Source organism: Eublepharis macularius, chromosome 5 (assembly GCF_028583425.1).
Source record: "Eublepharis macularius isolate TG4126 chromosome 5, MPM_Emac_v1.0, whole genome shotgun sequence".
Lineage (NCBI taxonomy): Eukaryota > Metazoa > Chordata > Lepidosauria > Squamata > Eublepharidae > Eublepharis > Eublepharis macularius.
This window is the reverse complement of record NC_072794.1, coordinates 144,013,638-144,037,197: the sequence shown is the minus strand read 5'-3', so window position 1 is coordinate 144,037,197 and position 23,560 is coordinate 144,013,638. Positions and strand designations below refer to the sequence as shown.

Sequence of the window (23,560 nt, the reverse complement as noted above, 5' to 3'; positions counted from 1 at the left end):
CTTCTGGCAAAAGGGGGGGAGGCAAAGACTGCAGGAGTAGAGGGGACATATTTTTTCAGCTATGAAGGACTGTCCTCCATTAAAATTTCTGGCCTACTCTCATGGGTGAAAGTAACTTAAATTTTCTGCCCGTATACTCCAAGCGTATGTCCCACCACACCTCTCACCTCCCTAGTCCTTACTGAGTCAGACCACTGGTCTCTCAAGATTGGTATTGCTTGCTTTGACTGGCAGATCCTCTCCAGGGACTTGGAGGCTTTTCACATCATCAGATTCCTCTAGCTGGAAATCTCAGCTTTTGAACCAGGGACCTCCTGCGTGCAAATCAGAGCCTAACCTCCCCTGCAGGGTTGTTGTAAGGGAAGAACCATGTACACCACTCTCAGCTCCTTGGGAGAAGGGGGGGAATAAAAATGTACTAGACATGCACGTAAAGAGATCTTTCAATTCTATTTTAGTGTGGATTCATGTATATATACCATAAAGGCTACCACACCTCAACTGTGTTGGGGCCTTTCCCCCAGCCAGCCCAGCAACCTCTGCTCACTTGATAGGGGCTGCCACAGCTGGAGAACGCCATTTCAAGGGCTGGTGCAGGCTGGGAGATGGCCATTTTCTGACCAGTACCATTGCAGGTTCATACCAGCTTACTTTCACCTTTACATGACATCAGGCTATTTCTTTCTTTATTACATTCGGTACATTTTCAGCCTTCCCTTCCCTTATGGAGTTTAGGGCAGTGTATATTGTTCTGTGCTCCTCTGTTTGTTTGATTGATTGATTATTTTTTTAATTTTATTTTATTTGGATTTCTATTCTGCCCTCCCCACGAAGGGCTCAGGATAGATGACAACATTTTAAAAACACATTAAAATTAATTTATACAATTAAAACCATAAATAGATTTTTAAAAAAACTTCTGGCAGAAGGGAAGGGAGGCAAAAACTGCAGAAGTAAAGGGGACATATTTTTTCAGCTATGAAGGGCTGTCCTCCATTAAAATTTCTGGCTGACTCTCATGGGTTTAGAGGTTTAATAGATATCAGATGATGTTATTATCTCCATGCCGTGAAAAGCTACACATATTAATCCTTGATTAAAGGAGCAGGGCAATTTTCTCCAAGCCTGTTAGCAATCCTGATTTGAGACCTGGTGTGGTGCAATGGTTAGAGTGCCAGACAAAGATCTAGGAGACCCAGTTTTGAATCCCAGTCTGCCATGGATTCTTACTGGGTTACTTTGGGCCAGTTTAATGTCCGGTATTTATGTCTTGCTTCACTCAGACTGTCTTGCTTATTAGGTGTCTCATCCTATTTATAGCACTGTCTTATCCTGTGTAATCCACCTTGAATCTTAGTGAGAAAAGTGGACTATAAATAAAGTCAATAAATAGCCTACCCCACAGGGTTGTTTTGAAGATAAAATGGAGAAGGTCCCCACCTCACTACGTAGAAAGGATTGGTTTAAATGAAGTCAATAAAATAAAAATAAGAATAAATCTGGGGCTCCCGGATCCTAGTCTGACATTTGAATCATTACACCCTGCACTCTAGCACTAGCACACTCACAAAGCTTTATTGCCTATGAACTGCAGGTGGAGCCAGGAACCGGGTAGAATAACAAACAGGAATTGGAACAAGGAATCATCCATCCTCGAGGCAATTTACCACCAATATCTGTGTTAGCCCCAAGTAAAAGTGTTAAGTATATCTTTCCCGAGGGCAGAAATAGTATTTCATACAGGAGAGCCACACATACAACATTCATCACGCATCTGACGAAGAGAACTGTCATTCTCGAAAGCTTATGCTACAGTAAAGTTGGTTAGTCTTAAAGGTGCTACTGGACTCTTCGATTTTGCTACTACAGACTAACATGGCTAACTCCTCTGGATCTACATACATTATCTGACAACCTTTGAGGGCAGCATATTATGCACACGCTAAGTAGTTTAGCTAGCCCCAAAAAAGGAGGAGATAAAACAGCGGGCTTTGAGTCCAGTGGCACCTTAGAGACCAACAATATTTTCAGGGTCTCTAAGTCAGAGTCGGATCTCCCTTCTTCAGACACAAGTAGGAAAGGAGATTCTGAGCCTTTATACCCCAGCCAAAAGGTGAGCAGGGTGTTACAAGGGAGGGGTATCAGGATGTAAAGGTAACAATGTAGCTAGCGATGGGTAGCTGTGTTAGTCTGTCCATAGCAGCAGAAAAGAGCAAGTGGACAGTAGCACCTGTAAGACTAACAAAATATGTGATGGGGTATGAGGTTTCACCAGTCACAGATCACTTCTTCAGATACCCAGCACTCACTAAAGCTCATACCCTAGCACTAATTTTGTTAATCTTATAGGTGCTACTGTACTCTTGCTCTTTTCTAATGCAGCTTGATTAGATGGAAAGGGTATAGCAAAGGAAGATGTCACAATGTAGAGGTACAGTGGGGTACAGTGCAGCTTGATTAGAGCAGAAATTAGCATCTGTAGTGAGATAAGAATCCTAAGTCTTTATTCAGCCTGGGGGTGGGGGTGGGGTCCATTGATCTGAATTTGTGAATGAACTCCATTTCAGCAATCTCACATTGTAATCTCTCCCTGACGTTTCTCTGAGGACTGCCACTTTTAGGTCAGCCTGGAATGGCCTGGAAAATTAAAATGTTCTCCCACTGGTTTTGGGGTGTTGTGATTTTTAATGTCACATTTATATCCATTTATACTTTTGCATAGGGACTGACCTGTTTATCTAACATAGTGAGTGGGAAAGGCATTGTTGACACTTGATAGCATACATAAAATTGGAAGATGACCAAGCGAATGAACCTGAAATGGTATAACTGGTGTTGTTAGGTCCAGTGATCTTTTTGGAGTAAATATGGAGAGAGCGGGCATCTTGCTGTATTGCAGGCTGTGGTACCAGAGTCTGTGTCAGTGTTGGGAAGTATATTTTTATGAGGGAGAAATTGTTTAAGGAGCTAATGTAAAGTTCCAGACAAAGCAGACAGTTTTGCGGGGGGGATCAGCAGTCATATTATACTACACCTGGACATGGAGAAATATTATATTCTAGGTAAAAAATTCAGAGTAATGATTCCTTATAACCCATGTGGTGGCCAGAAGTCCATCCCTGCATAGTTTAACTATTCCTCAAGAGAAATGTGAGCTGGGATACATATAGCAGATAGAGCTTTTTGAAAACCTGTTGTTATGATTTTCTGCCTTGGGTTGGATCCAAGCTCCAGCCAACTTTTTCAAATAATTCCCCTCCTTATTATAGACTTCATCACATATTTGTCCACGGAGGTCCCATGCTTCCTAACATGGCCTTTTTGGCGGTCAAATGGGACTCCTTCCTCCATTTTTCACAAGCAGAAAAACTGATTGAATTCAGCCCCTCATTAGATGGAGATAGTGCTCCAGGAAGCAAGGGCACACTTGTAGAAATTTCTGAAAATCTATACAGCTGACTCATATGATGGGTATCCTGGAGTCTAGAACAAACATGTTAGTAATAGATAGTGACAAGCAAATCCAACATCAGCGGTCAGCCAGTGGAGACAGCAGGAGGCCAAGCCCCTTGATGGTTGTTCAGCCTGAGTACATGATCAGATGTTTGCACAAGGCACAAAAAAGAGATCAGACACGTGCATGAAACCCAACCAGTTGCCATCAGGTGGACCCAGAAACGCCAGTGAAGTCAGCCTGCCTGGCTCCCCAGCCTAGCTCTGCAGCAGTAGCCATCCCGTTGCCTCCCAAGACCAGGCCCCAAGCCTCTCCATTATGTGTATTTATTTATTTTAGTACATTTTATTCCTTTCTTTCCCCCAAGAAGCGTTGGGAAGTGAACATTATTATCCCCTCCTCCATTTTATCTGACCAATAACCCTGTGAGATAAGTAAAGCTGAGAGAAAGAAGGCGGGACAGGTCTTATTATGGATTAAAAAAGGAAGCAAAGGGTGGGAATAAACTGACAATTCTTGCAATGAAGGGAAGTAAGCAGTGGGATCTCACAAAGATTGCTATTGGGGCTGGCTCTGTTTAATTTGTTCATGAATGATCTGGAGCTGGCGATGAACAGTGTAGTGGCCAAGTTTGCTGATGACACAACATTATTCAGGAGGCTGAAAACCAAAGCTGACAGTGAAGAGCTCCAGGAGGGTCTCCACAAATTGGGTGAGTGGGCAACAATGCTGTAAACGAAGTTCAGTGTAGGTAAGAGTAAGGTGATGCCCACTGGAACATTGGAACAAAAAATCTCGCTTCAAATATACTAAAGGGGTCTGAACTTGCTGAGACTCAGAGCCAAACTACAAGTGACGTCTTACACAGGTTGGACACTAGTCGGCTTCCCTCAAGTTTTGATGGGAAATGTAGGCGCCCTGGTTTTACAGCTTGGCTCTCCATTACAGCTGCAAGACCAGGATGCCTACATTTCCCATCAAAACTTGAGGGAACCCGACTAGTGTCCAACCTGTGTAAGACGTCACTTGTAGTTTGGCTCTGAGAGGGAAAGAGACCTGGGGAGTCATAGTAAATAGCTCAATGAATCTGTCAACAGAGTGCAGCAGTGGGAGGAAAGGCAAACTCTACGTTAGAGGGAAAGGGTTGTAAATAAAATGTCCAATATAACAACAACAACATCATTTGATTTATATACTGCCCTTCAGGACAACTTAACACTCACTCAGAGCAGTTTACAAAGTATACTATTGTCTCCACAACAAACACCCTGTGAGGTGGATGGGGCCGAGAACTCTAGAAGAGCTGTGACTGACTGAAGGTCACCCAGCTGGCTTCAAGAGGAGGAATGGGGAATCAAACCCCTGTACAGAGGTATGGTGCAGCCTCATCTGGCATACTGTGTGCTGTTTTGGTCACTGTATCTCAATAAGGACATTGCAGAGCTGGAAAAAGTACAGAAGAGGGCAATGAAGATGATTAGATCGGAGCTCATCCTCCTATGAGGAAAGGCTGAAGAGTTTGGGATTTTTCAGTTTAGAAAAGAGCCAACTGGGGGCGGGGAGGGGCATAGTACAGACTTATAAAATTATGCATGAGGTAGAGAAAGTGGACCGAGAGAACTTTTTCTCCCCTTCCAAAACACTAGAACTTGAGGTCATCCAATGAAACTGATGGGTGGTAGATTCTGGACAGACAACAGGAAATACTTCTTTACACAATGAGTGACTGTTTGGAATCTGCTGCCAGAGGATATAGTGATGATCACAGGCTTAGACGGCTTTAAAAGGAGATTAGACAGATTCATGGAGGATATTTCCATCAGTGGCTTCAAGCTATGGTGACTAAAGAAATCTCCACAACTGAGCCTCTGAATACCAGCGTCAGGATGAAATTTCAGGGAAAGGCCTCAGCCACGATGTCTTGTTGTTGGCCCTCCATAGCAACTGGCTGGCCACTGTGTGAGACAGGATGCTGGACTAGATGGACCACTCCTCTGATCCAGCAGGGTTCTTCTTATGTTCTTATGACTGCTCCAAGGTCACCTAGCAAACTTCCATGGCAGAAAGGGGATTTGAATTTGAGTTTCCCAGATCTTAGTCTAATGCCTTGAGACTACTACTCCATGCTGGGTCTTCATGTATGACTAGGGTTGCCAGGCATTCTCCCTTGCGTGTGCTTTGTGCGTGAGCATGCTCCTGGCATGCATGATGATGTCACTTCCAGGAAGTTATGTCATCACATTGGTCAAAGGGCGGCCCAGGAGCGCAAGCACGCCTAATTCACACAGGCCCAAATCAGCCCGAAACAGGCCCATTGTGAGGCACAGGAGCACGCTGCAGTGGGGTGCGTGCCCTACCCCGCTGGCCAGGTAAGTGGGGGCAGGGGGAGGAGGTGGGTGTAGGGGATCCCTCGCCCCCGGCAGGGGAATGGCAAGCCTATGTATGACTATGCCCACATGTATGAGAAAGGAGGGCCCACTACAGAAGGGGACAAGGGAAGCTCACTTGCTCAAGGTTAACAATAAACAAACTCAGAAATGGCCTGATTAACAAGAAGGGTTTTTTAAAAACCCAACAGTGGTCATATTCTTCTGCATCAGGTCCAGAGAGGCTGATAGTGTTTCATACAGGAGATCCAAACATAGAACACTTCTTGAAATCAAATAGGACCAGCACAAAAGAAAACTATTTTTGATGTCCTGAAAGACCAGAATTAGCTGAAGGACTGACACTAGAATTTAATAAGTAGGGCTTCTGGCAAACCACCTGTCATATTTTATCACGGCCAGGAAGACAGAGTTCCAGGAAAGAGATCCAGATATGCAGCAATCTGTCACAAATCAGGGCAATGCCAGAAATGCATTCTATGCACAAGAGAACGTGCTCATATAAGAATCTTAATCCTGGACAAATGGACATTTCTGAAAACTAACTACTATATTTGGTTATGTTTGAGAGGTCAATTATCTTCCAAGGAAAGAATCGTGACAAATTGCAAGTTTTTGACTGCCCCTGAGACTGGCATAATCATACCATTTCCTCTTTTGGTACTTTTGTATGACAGAATAAGCTAAAATGCAGATAGGCAAGAGATAGCTGGTACGAAATATGCCTTGGCACAATGTTCTCTCAAACATTGTGCCCTCAAGGCATACTCACGCGCACACACGCACACACACGCGCACACACGCGCACACACGCACACACACACAGAACGAGAAAGAGATTCTAGTCTAGGGTATATAGACAGATACAGATATAGACAGTGTTACACTAGGATGTATCAAAATCAAAAAGAGTCCAGTAGCACCTTTAAGACTAACCAACTTTATTGTAGCATAAGCTTTCGAGAATCACAGTTCTCTTCGTCAGATGCATGGAGGGCAAGAAGAAACTGGTCAGATATATAGGTGGAGAGGGGAGGGAGGAGTAGATGCAAACAGTAGCTTCTGATATGGAGATCAGTTTGCTTCTGTTAAGGAAGTCAGTTACTTCTGATAATGAGATAACCATTCATAGTCTTTATTCAATCCCAGCTTGACTGAGTCAAATTTACATATGAATTCCAATTCAGCAGCTTCCCGTTGGATTCTGTTTTTGAAAGGTTTCTGTTGAACTACAGTGACCTTTAAGTCCTTGATGGAATGTCCTGGTAGATTGAAGTGTTCTCCCACTGGTTTCTGGATGTTGCCATTTTTAATGTCAGATTTGTGTCCATTTATTCTTCTTGCCCTCCATGCATCTGACGAAGAGAACTGTGATTCTCGAAAGCTTATGCTACAATAAAGTTGGTTAGTCTTAAAGGTGCTACTGGACTCTTTTTGATTTTGCTACTACAGACTAACACGGCTAACTCCTCTGGAACTAGGATGTATGAAACTCAGTTTCTACTCTGGGTCAAACTAGATGTGCAGGTTTTTAAAGAGTTGGGTCTGGGTTCCCCAGACTCAGCTCAGATTACCTGTAGCCACAGAGCAGCTGTGGGGAATTGCTGTTAAAAAATAAAGGAGAGCCCAAATGTCCTCAGAACACCACCTCAAGAGAAGGAAGAGCTGCTGTCTCCCCCCTCCCCAAGCCATTTCCCCATGTCAAAACAACACAGGCAGAGGGTATTTCTGTGTTTTTACTGCTTCACGTGCACAGAATACTCCCCATGAGGCAGCAACAACAGAGAACCCCTGCTCGCTCTATCAGAAAATGGCTTGAGTGGGGAGGCAGGAGCCCTCCCCCCGCCACTGCCCCCATTGGCCTTCTGAGGCCATTTGAGCTCTCCTTTATTTTTAACAGCCATTCCCCACAGCTGCTGTGTGGCTGGGAATGACCCAAGTTGGGTCTGGGGAACCTGGACCCAGCTCCTTAAAAATCTGCACATCTAGTTTGACCCTCTGTCATGGAAGCTCACTGGGTGATCTTGGGACAGTTAGACACTTTCAGCCTAACCTACCTCACAGGGTAGTTGTGAGGATAAAATGGAAGAGGAAAGAATATTGGAAACTGGTCTGAGCCTCCATTGAGAAGAAAAGCAAGGGTAAAAAATCTAAATAAATAAAATAAGGAACTTCATTTGCAAACCCCTTCCCCAGCTGCTTTTCTTGGAAGAAGCCCACCCCCCTGCTCTGCATATCTTTCCCAATGTAAAAACAAGAGAGTGGAAGAGAGTTGCATGTTGTTGTTTGCAGCTGTAACATTTTGTCATCTAAATAGTTTGTGTATTTTATTTCTGCTGGTTAATGTGGGGTTTTGAATGTGTGTTGCTATGGTTTAAATACAGGCCTCTAAAGAAGCATAAAGGAGGGCTGGATGGGTGAGTGAAGCGTGCTGTGATTGGATGGTAGCTTTTTATGACTGAATTGAATGTCTATTTATGCTTTTAATGTAAATTTTAATGTAAATGTTAATATTGATGTTACCTGCTGAGCCCGTGCATGGGGAGAGTGGACTACAAGTTAAATAAATCAAATCAAATCTGTATCTAGGGGCCAGAAGTGAGCTGCAGTTTGGAGAGAGGATCAGAAGGAAAGCATTCAAGTCAGTCTGTCTGTGTGAAAGTCCATGTCTGGGTGGATGAGATAAGAGAGTTTTTCTGTGAGTGCACTGCTGAGAGAAGTCTGTGTGTTTAGTTTGTGGATTAAATCAGCCTATATAGCAAGTGAACTTTTGGGAAGTCAGAAAATTCTATGTTCTTCTCTTTTGGGAATATTTTAGCCTAGGTGGCAACTATGTACAAAATTAGTCTTTGTGACTGTTTCTGTGGAGAAACATTTAAAGATCTATATCTGTTCTGAAACCACTATGCTTATGATCTAGTCTGAAACCAATACGCTTATAAATTACTCTGAAACCATTACTCATATGTACTTATAAATAAACTCTATTTCTGGTTAAGTTATGTGTCTGTTTCATTTAGTGTAAAGGGTTTTTTTTTTACCTCACAGCCACTCCATGCGCTGTTCTGTCATACTATCTATAGTTAAGACTTCCTATATAATAAGTCAAACGGAGAGACAACTAAGGCAGCAGGCTTTGGTAGCAGCAAAAATCTAAAGGAATACTAAGGAAATCAGGAAGGCAGCAATATATAGGTCTCAAAAAGGAGGCAAAATGCCACAGAAGACTTATACGTTCTTCATCAGCCTTAGTACACTTCAATGTATCTGATGAAGCGAGCTCTGAGTCATGAATGTTATGCTTGAATAAATTTTTCCAGTCTCTAAACTACCATTGGACTCTTGTTGAAATTAGCTACTACAGATTAACATGGGCTACCCATCTGGAATCACCCTTCCTTCCTGTCCTCTTGTACAAGGACCCTTTCACAAGTGATGCTTTAGCAGTCACTAGTCCCAGGAAGACAGGTTTCATAATTTACCAGATTCCAGCATGGAAAACATTCCAACATGTTGCTCACAGGTATGATTATCTGATGACAATCTAGCACATGTACATCTCACATGATTAGGTCCTGCTCGAAGATAACAACGTACTTCTCCTACATTGATAACATATGAAGCATTCCTATTTCTAGTGACATTAAAACTACATGAGAGCCAATGTAGTGTATTGGTAGTCTGTGGGTTCAAATCTGGGAGAATTCTCATTCTGCCATGAAACTCACTGGGCTAGTCACACACCTTCAGTCTAATCTACTTCACAGGGTTGGTGTGAAGATAAAATGGGGATGGGAGAACCATGTGTACCTCCCTAGATGCCTTCATGGAAGGTGGGGGCGGGGGATGTACTTCTGCTAGACTGAGCGAAGAAGGTGCTCGATTCCTTTCCCAATTAGATGATGCAATCTGACTGTCATGTAGGATTTTGAAAGCATACTCTGGGCATGCAACTTCATGGGAGACTTGCATAAAACTGCTGAACCGCAATTCATGAACAGTTTTCACTCAACCTTATGGTTGCCAACTCTAGGTCGGGAATTCCCTGGAGATTTGCGGTGTGGTGTGGGGAGGGCAGGGAGGTAGCTGAGCAGGGTATAATGCCAAAGAGTCCACCCTCTAGCAGAGCAGAGTCACCTGGGCTCAGGAGCACATGGTCTGCAGCTGCTAGAGGAGGTAAGGGCTTTTTGCCTTTCTTGGCTGTGGTGGGTTAAGCTGAGAAGCTAAGGGTGGTCCTCTCTAGCTTTGGGGCTTTTTGTGGGTAGTTTTGTGTTGATTTGAGTGTAGTTTTGAGGCTGAGTGTGTTTGGGCTTGATTGTGTTTGAGGGTGAGTGTGTTTGTAAGGCTGCTGGGGGTTGCTGGAGTACAAGCCACACACCCCCCTTTGTGCTCACCTCCTGTGCTTAGCAGGAAGTGACCTTTTGCATTGAAAAGGCAACTGCTGGGCAGGGGCGCGAGCCTTTGGCGCGAGCCGAAGGGCGAGAGCTAAAGGGCTCTTGGCCGGGGGATCATAGCCGGGGGATCATAGCCGTTTTCTTTCCTCTTAGTGTGTTATTCCTAAAACAGAATAATGAAGTCAGAATGCCAGCAGGGGGTTGGGGGCTTTCCAGTGTATTGCACTGAGTGTCACATGTATGACTATCTGCCTTCTGGTCAGAAGTCCTGGATGTGTGCTCGCTGCAAGGAGCTCCTCATTCTCAGGGAACGAGTACGTACCCTTGAGGCCAAGGTGGCTGACCTGGAGAAGCGGAGACAGTTAGATAGGCACGAGGACAAGATTCTCAGGGACAGGATAGATGTGTCCCACTCTAAAAATGGCAGCGTTCTTGTTGTAAAGGAGAATGAGGATCTTGTGGAATCAGGGCACCGTACTGAGGATAAGGGGAACATGCCCTCAGAAGGGACCTCTTCTTCAGTTGGTGAGCAGGTTTCCTTTCGCATCAAGGAACCATCCCTGGGTGGGGCGGGAGGGAGGCTCTTGGTAGTTGGTGATTCGATCCTTAGACAAGTAGATAGCTGGGTGGCACAACCGTGTTCTGACCGTATGGTGACTTGCCTGCCTGGTGCGAAGGTAGCGGACAGTACGCGTGTTATAGATAGGCTGGTAGATAGTGCTGGGGAAGAGTCAGCCGTCGTGGTCCATGTTGGAACCAACGATGTTGGGAAATGCAGTCGTGAGGTCTTGGAACAAAAATGTAGGCTGTTAGGCAGGAGACTCAAGGCCAGGACCTCCAAGGTAGCCTTCTCAGAAGTGCTACCTGTTCCACGCGCAGGGCCAGAGAGACAAACGCAGATCAGGAGTCTCAATGCGTGGATGAGACGATGGTGTAGGGAGGAAGGGTTCAAGTTTGTTAGGCACTGGGATTCTTTTTGGGACAAGCGGGAGCTGTACAAGAGAGACGGTCTCCACTTGTCCCGAGAAGGAACCCGGCTGCTGGCACTCAAAATCAAAAAGGTGGCAGAGCAGTTTTTAAACTAAATGCTAGGGGAAAGCCGACAAGACATAAAGTGTCTCTGGTTCAGGATGGTTCATCTCAGAGAGATGAAGGGCTAGGTATAACACTTCTACAGGGAGATAGATTAGAGTTGTCAACTGAGATGGAGACAAACAGTGCAGATGACCTAACTACGTCTCGAGGCAAAGTGTGCCGGGGAAGTTACAGGTGTTTATATACAAATGCTAGAAGTGTCCGAGGTAAAATTGGGGAGCTGGAATGTTCAGTGTTGGGCGAATCCATAGACATTGTGGGCATATCAGAAACTTGGTGGGATGAGGAAAATCAGTGGGACACGGTGATTCCTGGATATAAATTATATCGGAAGGATAGGGAGGGAAGGGTTGGTGGTGGGGTGGCTCTATATGTCAGAGAAGGTATACATTCCAGTAAGATTGAGAAGGTAACTGAATTAGATTCGCTTCTGGAAATGCTATGGGTTGAAATTACGGGCCCAAATGGAAACTTAACTGTGGGAGTTTGTTATTGCCCTCCAGATCAGAAAATAGAGGAGGATTATAAAATGATGACAGGATTAAAGATGGCTGCTAAACAAAAAAACTGTGTTGTAATGGGTGATTTTAACTACCCACACATTGACTGGGCCAATGGGTGTTCGAATCGGGGGAGAGAAAGTGAGTTTCTAGACTGTCTCAATGACTGTGCTATGGAACAGATGGTTACAGAACCTACTAGGGGAGAGGTGATCCTGGATTTGGTCCTCAGTAATGCTGAAGACCTGATGAGAGATGTAAATGTGATTGCACCACTTGGGAACAGTGACCATAATGTTATTGAGTACAACATATGTATAAATAGGAAATTGCCAAATAAGACCAACACAGCCATGTTTAACTTCAAAAGGGGTAACTTTTCTGAGATGAGGGGGTACGTGAAGAAGAAACTGAAAGGGAAAGTAAAAAAGGTCAAAACACTTGGGGAATCTTGGAGACTATTTAAAACTACAATCCTGGAAGCTCAAATTAAATATATACCGCTGGTTAGGAAAGGCACAAATAGGTTTAGGAAAAGGCCAGCATGGTTAACAAGCAATGTAATAGAAGCTGTAAAAGGTAAAAAGGATTCTTTTAGGCAGTGGAAAACTAGTCGGAGTGAGGTTGATAAAAAGGAGCATAAGCTGTGGCAAAAAAAGTGCAAGTCTGTGATCAGACAGGCAAAAAGGGAATATGAGGAGCATATTGCAAAGAACATAAAGAAAAACAATAAACAATTCTTTAAATATATTAGAAGTAGGAAACCAGCTAGGGAGGCAGTGGGGCCCTTGGATGACCAAGGCGTAAAAGGATTACTAAAGGGTGATAGGGAAATGGCCGAGAAGCTGAATGCGTTCTTTGCTTCTGTCTTCACTGTGGAAGATAAGAAGTGCATGCCCACTCCGGAAGCACTGACTTTGGGAGGGGTTTTGAAAGACCTGAGTCACATTGAGGTGACGAGAGAGGAGGTTATGCGACTGCTAGATAATTTAAAAACTGATAAATCACCGGGCCCAGATGGCATACATCCAAGAGTTCTGAAAGAACTCAAGTGTGAACTTGTAGATCTCCTCACAAAAATATGTAATCTGTCATTAAACTCTGCATCTGTTCCTGAGGACTGGAAGGTAGCTAATGTTGTCCCCATCTTTAAAAAAGGTTCCAGGGGAGATCCGGGAAATTACAGGCCAGTCAGCCTGACGTCAATACCGGGTAAGTTGGTGGAAACTATTATCAAAAATAAAATTAGTGGGCACATTGATGACCAAAAGCTGATGAGGAAAACTCAGCATGGGTTCTGTAAGGGAAGATCTTGTCTCACCAATCTGTTAGAGTTCTTTGAGGGAGTGAACAAACAAGTGGACAAGGGAGACCCGATAGATATTGTTTATCTTGACTTCCAGAAAGCTTTTGACAAAGTTCCTCATCAAAGGCTCCTAAGTAAGCTCAGTAGCTATGGGATAAAGGGCCAAGTCCTCTTGTGGATCGAAAACTGGCTAATTAATAGGAAACAGAGAGTGAGTATAAACGGGCACTTCTCACAGTGGAGGGTGGTGAGCAGTGGGGTGCCACAGGGGTCGGTATTGGGTCCAATGCTTTTTAACTTGTTTATTAATGATTTGGAATTGGGATTAAGCAGTGAAGTGGCTAAATTTGCAGATGACACGAAATTGTTCAGGGTGGTGAAAGCCAGAGAGGATTGTGAGGCACTCCAAAGGGATCTGTCAAGGCTAGAAGAGTGGGCATCCATGTGGCAAATGAGGTTCAATGTAGCCAAGTGCAAAGTAATGCACATTGGAACCAAAAATCCAAAATATAAATACAAATTGATGGGGTCTGAACTGGCGGAGACTGACCAAGAGAGAGATCTTGGAGTCATGATAGATAACTCACTAAAAACGTCAGCACAGTGTGCGACTGCCATAAAAAAAGCTAATGCTATGCTAGGGGTTATTAGGAAAGGGATTGAAAACAAATCAGCCGGTATCATAATGCCTCTGTATAAATCCATGGTGAGGCCTCATTTGGAGTACTGTGTACAGTTCTGGTCGCCACACCTTAAAAAAGATATCATAGCACTGGAAAAAGTACAGAGAAGGGCAACTAAAATGATTAAAGGGTTGGAACACTTTCCCTATGAGGAAAGATTGAGGCGCTTGGGGCTCTTTAGCCTGGAGAAAAGACGACTGAGGGGAGACATGATAGAGGTTTACAAGATAATGCACGGGTTAGAGAAGGTAGAGAAAGATGTGTTTTTCTCCCTTTCTCACAATACAAGAACTTGTGGGCACTCTATGAAATTATTGAGCAGTCGGGTTAGAACAGATAGAAGAAAATACTACTTTACACAAAGGGTGATAAACACATGGAATTCGTTGCCACAGGAGGTGGTGGCAGCTACAAGCATTGCCAGCTTCAAGAGGGGACTGGACAAATATATGGAGCAGAGGTCCATCAGTGGCTATTAGCCACAGGAGATAGATGGTATTCTCTTTGTGGGGAGGTGGTGCTCTGTTGTCTTGGTGCTGGAAGGAAGGCAGTGGGAGGGCTTCTGGTGTCCTGGCCTCACTGACAGTCCTTTAGATGGCACTGGATTTCTAGCCACTGTGTGTGACAGAATGTTGGACTGGATGGGCCACTGGCCTGATCCAACATGGCTTTGCTTATGTTCTTATGTTCTCTAAAGCAGCCCTTTTTTCCAGGGGAATTGATCTTTGTAGTCTAATGATCAGTTCCAGAAGAACTCCAGTTGCCACTTGTAGGTTGGCAAACCTAACCAGTTTTTCCTCTGACTAATGGTTCACTATTTTAGCAAAACTTGGGCCTCTCCATTAACTAGCTTAGCATAACTAGCGAATGGCCTCTGTATCCTTCTTTGTTAGATTTGAATTTTGCAGAATTCCGTGTCGCTTTGCACTTCCTGGGCCCCTTGACCTACTGTTTGTTCCTGTATAACACAGTCTGCTCAGTCAGGACCCACCTGCAGAAGCGGCCTCTAGTCCACGAAAGCTGATGCTTGAAATCAAACGTTGTTAGTCTGCAAGGTGCCACAAGGCTCCCCTTTATGGTTTTAAGACCCAGCGGCTTTGCAAAAGCGAGGAAATACAGGCAGCTTTTTTTTGGGTCAAGGTTCAAGGTCAGGGACACCGCGCCGACGCCTCTCTTGCCCCCTTCCCCGCCTCTCCGCCTCCAGCCGCTTCCTTTTGTTTTCCGTCTCCCTCCTTCGCTCTCGGGCCCCTCCCCCTCCCTCCCTCCTTCCCCGTCCCGTCCCGTCCCGTCCCGCCTCTCCTGCCCGGGGCTGATATCCCGACGCGCCGCAACCTCGCAGCAGGCTGGGAGCCACTTCCACTAGCGGGTCCTCGAAGCGGGGCAGACGCCTTGACGCCGAGCAGCACGTCCGAAGGCGACGCTTTCGAACCCGCGGGCAAGCCAAGGCTCCGAGGAGCCGGAGAGGGGTGAGATCGGGGAGCTGCAAGAGAACCAGCACCCAAAGCTTCAGCCCCCTGCTCGTCACCTTCGAGGAATTACCTGCTGTAACCCCGTCGAGGAATCTCTCCTGCACTCTTTTCTCCTACTACCCTCCCTTCTCCACTCGCCCATCACTCTGTCCTGCGACGCCCCAGCCTCCCTTTTCCTTCTTTGAGTCGCTCCTGTCCTCCCTTTCCACTGTGTTACGGGTCTAAGGCCCTTCCAGCGCGTCTTTTCGAGTGCTAAGCGGCCACCCTTTACTGCCCGCGGATGCAGTCTTCTTTGCTACAGCTTCACTTGGGAATGCAGAGAATCGTCCTCTGCTGTAGCTTCTCCTTTCCATGACTGCATCCTAGGAGGGGGATCCCCTTTGGCACATTCCTGGCTCCCCTTTCTCCTGCCCACCTCGCCTGCACCATGGACTTGAAGAAAGAAACATGGGCTGATGACTTGACCAACTCCAGTCTGGATGCCAGCGCAGACATTGAAATTCTGTGTCCCGTCAACACACTTTTCCCTGAGAAGTTCCTGCCCTCTGTTTACTTGGTTGTGACCCTGCTGGGACTTCTGGGGAACGGGCTGGGTTTGTGGAACTTATGCGCAAGCTCTCGGAAGGGCAGCTGGAGCACCCTCAGTGTGCTGATGTGCAATCTTGGCGTGGCTGACTTGCTTTATGTGATTACTTTGCCCTTCTTGGTATCCTACTATCTCCAGGGCCGCGTGTGGCTCTTTGGCAAAGAGTGGTGTCGGCTGACTCGGCTTCTCTTCCACCTCAATCTTTATGCCAGCATTGGCTTCCTGACTTGCATCAGTGTGCATCGTTACCTGGGCATTGTGTACCCCCTGAGGATGTTGGGTAGATGCCAGACGCTCAGTCCTGCTTTCATGCTCAGCATCTTGGTTTGGGGCTGGGTCATCCTTCAGCTATCCCCTGATTTCATCTTCAGCAAAATGGACCAGACGGGCACTCGGTGTCATGACACAACGGGTCACGAGAACTTGAGTAACTACTTGCCCTATATCCTGGTCATAACGATGACCGGCTTTGTCATCCCTTTTCTCATCATCATTGGATGCTACTGCCATGTGGTTGTGGTCCTCCGGAGGAACAGAAACATGGACCCCAACCTGAAGCAGAGGAGCATCAAACTGGCGATTCTGGTGATGGTTCTTTTCTCGGTCTGTTTCCTACCCTACCACATCTTCAGGAACCTTAACTTGCTGTCTCGCAAATGGCAACTCCAGGGATCTTGTACCCAGACGTTAAAAAACATCTATGTTTCCTACCAAGTGACTCGAGGCTTGGCCAGCCTGAACAGTTCCCTTAACCCCCTACTGTACCTGATGGCCAATGAGGACCTTGTGACGCGACTAAGGACCTTCTGCCGAGGGGTCATGCACGCCGCGGAGTCTCTTTTGCAAAGCCGAGCCCACAGCCCCTTGGACCCAAAGAAACTAAGCATTGTGCTCAATGACGAATGTGAGGAGGTGTCTGATGATCTCTGACTTGATTAAAAACTTGGCATACCTGAGCTTTCCTCTTTCACTGTGCCCCTTCTCTCTGAAGACAGACACGAGTCTTTAAGAGAGCTGAAGGTGGTATAACAGCAGCGTTGTTGATGGTGGTGGACATGCTCATTTGTCACATCCCTCTGTTGTCTCTTGCCAAACATGTTTTTGCGAGGCTTTGAAACACAGTGAGGGCTGCGAACAGGAACAATCGTACCATGTGCATATGCTCTGTGTCAATATTGTACCAGTACACTGCTGCAGCATGCGCATGTGCTCTGGGTCAATATTGCACTGATATGCTGCTGAGATAGGGTTACCAAAAGGTCTGTGATGTGTGGCTAGGCTCTGTAGCCCTGCTCTTCTTTTCCTCACCTGCCTATTTTGTTTATGCTCATAGCCTTACACCTTCCATGGAGATCGTTTCAGGTGGGTAGCCATGTTGGTATGCAGTAGAACAGCAAGATTGGAGTCCAGCAGCCCCTTAAAAGATAAACAAGATTTTCAGGGTATAAGCCTTTTGAGAGTCAAAGCTGTCTAACAAAGAGAGCTTTGGCTCTCAGCCACTTATACTCTGAACATCTTGTTGATCTTTAAGATGCCACTGCACTGGAATCTAGCCTTGCACTTGTTTGTTAATTGTGACACCAATTCTGTGCAACTGGGTTGCTTAAATCCCACTGATAATTAAAGCATCCTGACTGTGTACTGAGTTGCATGCAGCCTATGTGTACACCTGTGTGCAATACCCCTTTTCTTTGTGAAAAATGACAAGAAGCTCAAGCATGAGGCTTACCCAGGTTCTTCTGTTTCTATACACCGAAAATGCTCATTTGTCTGTATCGGAGTGGAGGAGACAGCATGTTATGGCCATTCAAAATGGCAGCCTGTGTTCAGAACTTGTAGCTGTTCCATATCTTGCAAGTTGCCACAGAAGGCTGGTTCTGCAAGCCCACCTTTACTGTAACGTGAGTAGAAATGGAAACACAGATGTGTATGGATCTATTTCAGGCTTGTTAGCAGCTACTTGTCTGGACTCCTTGACAAGCATGAAGACTTGTCTCCCAGCAACGAATATACAAGAGCACATGGGTTACAAAAAATGTCTGGGGGCTAGAAACTTGGCTGGACTTACTTGCAAAGCTCTTGTTCCTATGAATCAAAAAATGTACAGACAATATTCTGTGAAGTGAACACATTGGTTAATGTGGTTTAATACATGCTGGAGGAAATGCATATATCAGTGTGGTGATAACTCTAAAAAACAGCTATAGTAGGTGTTATTTACTCATTTCGTGCTTCTAACGTTTTAAAATGGGAAATGCTTTTTTCTTGATGATGCAGAGATGTATAGAGGCTGTGGTTTGGTTTTACGCAAGCTGGTCCTTTCAGGGGTTTGTTGTTGATTTATGACAGAAAAGATCGTATGAACAACCTGCAAGAGTCTAAGGTTTGACTTCTAAAGCCAAGTTGCTCCCTCAGGAATGCATACAGCCTCTGTTGTGTGACTCTGTCTTCCAAAGAAAATCATCCACTTGTGTTACACCCCACAAAAGCAAGTAACCTGTTGGATAAGCATTGGAAACTTTCACGTGTATGTTATTCAGTGAAGCCGATAGCTTAACCCAATGGTCTAATTGTTTTCTGGTCTCTTTAATCACAAGTATTTTTGCTGCAGAAAGTGCCAGAATTAGTGTTCTTATTTCTTGTTCTTATTTGTATAATTTCTTCCCCAAGGAGCTGAGCGAGGGGCACGCATAGGATTATAGAAGGTTAGCCTCGCAACAATTCTCTGAGGCAGGTTTTTGATAGTGGGTTGAATCCTGCCAGTCATTTCCAGTGATGGAATGTCCTGCAGCAGATGTCGAATTCTCCCTCTCGTACTGTTTTTGGGGGTCCCAGGAGAAGTATTGGGTGGGGGCATTTGGGGCTGCTGCAGCAGGGAAGGTTGAGAATTCATACTCTGGTGTCAGAAATCTTTCATCAGCAGAGGTATTCAACAGGATCCAAGCCAGTGATCGGCCCAGGATTACCTAGTAAAAACATTACCCTTGTAAGCAAACATTTCAGATCAGATAAAGTAACAACTTGTACTGCAGTGGCTGTAAGGAGACTCAACCCCTTCAGCTATATCCAACTCTTCCCTGGACAGAATAGAAAGGTCACTCTCTTTCTCAGCTATTTTGGGAGAGCAAAGTTGTTTGCTAATGCAAAGGCATTCGGTCACTTTTGACAGACACAAAGTCAGAAAACATTTAGCACTTCACACATATGAATCCATTGGGAGATCATTTATTGGTGGAATGCTCAAGAAACCAGTATTTTTAGCTCACCTGTTTTGTTTGAAATCTAGCAAACTGAAACATTCAGTGTTCAGATAGGTGATTTCAGAGCTCTGATCTGATTTCCTGTTTATGACCGAGCCAGGCTGGCCGTCTTGGGAGTAATGCACAAGTAACTTGCAAATAATATATTTTTCTATGCATTTTACATAATGTTTGGAGGCATGTTTGGTTTCATGTCAGTAAACGTTACCAGGATATGTGGCACATTGTATTTAGTACACTGTATGCTGTAATTGACATGGCAATGGTCCTTGGGCTCTGAGTTTTGTTGGTATCCGATTCATTTGCAGTCTGGCCAAGCAATTTAGGAGTTGCAGGGGATAGAAAGACCACATGCAAGTTGAACACAATGTCACGTATTCTAACTGATGATTATTCTGATGGACGTTTGGCCTCTCATGTGCTGGCATTCAGGAACACCCAAAGATATGAACTGTACTTCTCCCCAGCTTTTAATAAGGGTTGCTTGCCTATGGACCTGGAGAAAAATGTCTCTAATAGAGGTTGAGTGGGGGATATTTACCTGCATGCTGTGAAAAGCATCAGCTACTCTTTTCTATGTGTTAAAGCTCCATTAAGTTGTCTAGGTCAGCTGGCAACACTACTTATAAGAAAAACTTTGGCTGTCAATGTTGGGCGATCATAACTTTTGACACAATATAAAGCCTGTTTCGCAGGAGCTGAAGTCATAGTTTATAGTCTGATTTAAGAAAAACAAAACGGTATTCATGTTAATCTAAGGGTCAAACTCCATGTTAAACAGAAGAACCTTGTTCTTTTTAATGGGGTGTTGAGGGAGGGCCAGGCACTGATTTGATCAGAGCAGGGCAAATAGCTACTTTGGGCTGGAAGAAGGATTTTAGGAAGGGAAATGATGCAGTGGAGAAAGGGTTAAACACCCGACCCCTTTTCCCCCTTTGCCAGGGCTCAGAATAAATTGGCATGCTCATACTATTGTGCTACGTGCTAAAAGAAGTCAGTGGGAGACCCAGTTGCAGTGCTATCCTAAGCAAAGTTAACACCCTTCTGAGCCCATTGCCTTCAATGGATTCAGAAGGCTGTAGCTCTGTTTAGGATTGCATCGTTTGTGTGCATTTGTATTTCACTGGACTGTAGATCCGGTCCCAATTTCTTGTAAAATGGAGTACATGCTTTCTATTATGTCTCTTCTTTGGAAAGCACCATATAGTGGAGGGAATTCATCATGGTACTTTCTGGGACGATGCTGCTAACTGACAAGTATCAGGAATTTAGGAGGTTTGGATTTATGGAATATTAGTGCAGAACGTCAGTTATGACAAGGCTGTCCCTCCTGGATTAGATAAAATGTCTGTCTGATACTGAATTCCATTTCCCACAGTGGCAATCAGTTATCTCCTGGAAGGAAGGCCACAAGCAGGAAGTGATGACAACAGACTTCATGCATTTTTCTCCACACTGAAAAATCTCAAACGTCATTCCCCACTGAGAAGGTCCACCATAATCTTTCTGGTTGCCTTTTTCTACATGTTTACAGTTCTAAAACATCCCTTATAGAGATGGAGTTACTAGAACTATACACAGTATTCCAAATGTGACTGTACCACCACAGATGTATACAAAGGCATTGTGATATCGGCTGTTCTGTTTTCAAACCCTGCTGGCTGTTGTCAGATTACAAGGGTGGAACACACATAATAGGTTTAAAGATTTGCTTTAAGGCACATCACTGAATTATAACTTTATGTTAAAAAAAAAGTTTGAAATTGTTTTTGGAGTTGTTTCGGACATTATAAACAGATCACAGCCAGCTAAATGTATATGTAATTACTTCTTGTAATGCTTGAAGGGAAATTTGCATAGAGTAATGGCCTGTCAAGCGCAGGGAATATTTATGCATATGTTGGGCACAACTGGTGTCCCGAATGTCCCTTTAGCCAATCATAATAAGAGACAGACGCGGAGTCCTGCGGATGAAGCAATCTATAACCGTTTATTAAACGATGGAGGAACGATGGTTACACAAAGAGTAAAAGGTCCCCTTGTGCCCAATGCTCATCAAAGCTACAATAGCAGTACAAAGCAATTAATACCTTTTGGTTAATTATAATATTTGTTATTCTATTGGCTCAGAAAACACAGTGGCCCCCCATTGGCTCAAGTGGGCGACCCCCTCTCATGATACAAGTGTCTAAGGGTATTCTGATTGAAAGAAACAACTTAGGTCAACAGCATAGTTACAATATCTCTTATCTGTCCTTGGTCCTATCTCCGGAAGGAACATTTTCCTTCCTTTCTCACACATCTCTTTCATAGGCTTCTCATTCATGTCCATTCCTTTGGTCTATGTAACATTTAGTAAAGGCGCCCTGTTGTCGCTTCTGGCAACCTTGTAGGCTCCAAGCGGAGAATATTTCTCGGGGTTCCATGGGAGAGAAGCGCTCTGCTTCCCTAGGAATGTGCTTAGAGTTACATTCAGTACCCCTTCTCCGCTTTGTGGTTTTCTCTCTCAGCCTTGAGAGGTTTTGCTAATCTAGCTAGCTTTCATTGCAACATTTTGCATGGACAGTTTCACAAAAGGGTTTCTGTATCAAGCGAGGAACAGGTGTCTGAAAACAAGCAGGTGCTTATTAAGCACAATCTACCTGGTAGCAAGCTTCACAGTACTCTGATCTTACTTCTCACAGTGATTTACATGTATAACATACATTCTGCTTTGGTCTTTTGTTTCAAGTTTCATTTTCTTGCAAGTTGCGTTACCAATAGTACATTAGCTCCTGAGAATAGTAAAAGTGCATAACAGTGATAGAAGGCACATAAGGTTACATAAAATCTCATTAAATCCATTTCCCACACATGGGTGCAGACTTGTACACACCAGTCCCCAGCTGGATGAAGGATCACGCTTGCAAATGGGGGCTGGATGTGTGTTTCCTTTTCCCATCCAGCTGCTAGGGCTGTGGGTGCATAACAAAAGTAAGAAAAATGAAGATTGCATTAATTAGTTGAGGGAGACGAGGGGGGTTGTGTTGGAGATCCCCACCTCCTCTTCCTCTGAAACAAAACAGGCATCATCACATTATCTGATCAGCCTGTGTACACTGATCCTGAGCAGCTCCATTGCACAAGTTGAAATGTTCTAATGTTTGTCGCCTTGAGGACCTTGAATGGGGTGGAAAGGCGGCATAGAAATGATTTAAACAAAAATAAAGTTCCCCATTGAATATTAGAGAACACAACATCAGCTGGATGGGCAAAACATTTGGTGGATCGCACTTTTGTAATGTCAGAAATTTGTGTAGGTCCATAAATCTGACTCACACTTCATCTTAAGTTAAAAAAGCTACATATGCAAGCATTTGTAAAGAATGATAATCATATATGCAAACTGCCTATTGATATTAGACATCAACACATAAATAGAATTCTGATCATCTGGGCCATCACCATGCATTTAACAATAGCAATCTGGTTTACAACACAAAGACAATAGACTCTTAAGTTGTGTCCATACACAACTGCAGTGCCTAAATTGAGCATCTGGCCAAATATGTATTTGAATCCCACCTGCCAAGCCCAGCACAACCCCATTTAACACCCATTGCAGCTCTCTAGACACTTATCTCCATTTATTTTTACAGTTTGAGCAGGCAGCAAAACCAGATAGTTTATTGAACTTGTAAGGTGTCTCTCTCATTCTAAACTACCTCACAGGTTTGTTGAGAGGATAATATGTTGGATGGAGTGAATGATGTATGCTGGCTTCGCCCCTTAGAGATAGGATGGAATACAAATTTACTAAATAAACATGCATTTTATAGTTCTACATTGGATGCCCAATTATTAAAAAATACTGTGATTTGAATGTTGTCATAAATCTCCCCCCACTTTAGTGCAGTCTATAGTTCTCTGTCTCATCTATATCACTTTCAGAGCATAACCCTTCCTCCTTCAAAATGACCAAGAGTGTTGTTAACAAATGAAAAATAAAGTTTAATTAAAAAAAGACCAAGAGAACATGGGATGGTGGTGGTTTACGATAAGAATAATTACAGAGTCACTATAAGAAGGGGACATCAGCTGGCCATGACAATTTGGTTTCATCCCCCTGAAAGATAGGTCTGCACACATACCTATGAACATCTACTTGGGCTAGGGTTGCCAGCTCCAAGTTGGGAAATTCCTGGAGATCTGGGGGGTGAAACCTGGAGAAACCTGGAGAAAGCGGGTTTTGGGGAGGGAAAGGACCTTGGCGTGGCATAATTCCATAGAGTCCACCCCCCAAAGTAGCCATTTCCCCCAGGTGAACTGATCTCTGTGGCCTGGAGACCAGTTGTAATTCCAGGAGATCTCCAGCCACTACCTGGAGGCTCCAACACAAACAAAGTAACCGTCACCTACTAACTAATGTAACACTAAAAAATACTTG

The 23,560-nt window shown here is 44.4% G+C and overlaps 1 protein-coding gene across 1 annotated transcript; it reads left to right on the top strand.

Annotated features, from left to right (window-relative positions):
* The first annotated feature begins 15,715 nt into the window (after nt 1-15,715).
* LOC129330983 (P2Y purinoceptor 1-like) lies at nt 15,716-18,222 on the top strand. The gene has a single exon (XM_054981287.1). It carries the CDS (start codon nt 15,716-15,718, stop codon nt 16,802-16,804), a length of 1,089 nt encoding a protein of 362 aa, XP_054837262.1. The 3' UTR covers nt 16,805-18,222.
* Nucleotides 18,223-23,560: the final 5,338 nt, after the last annotated feature.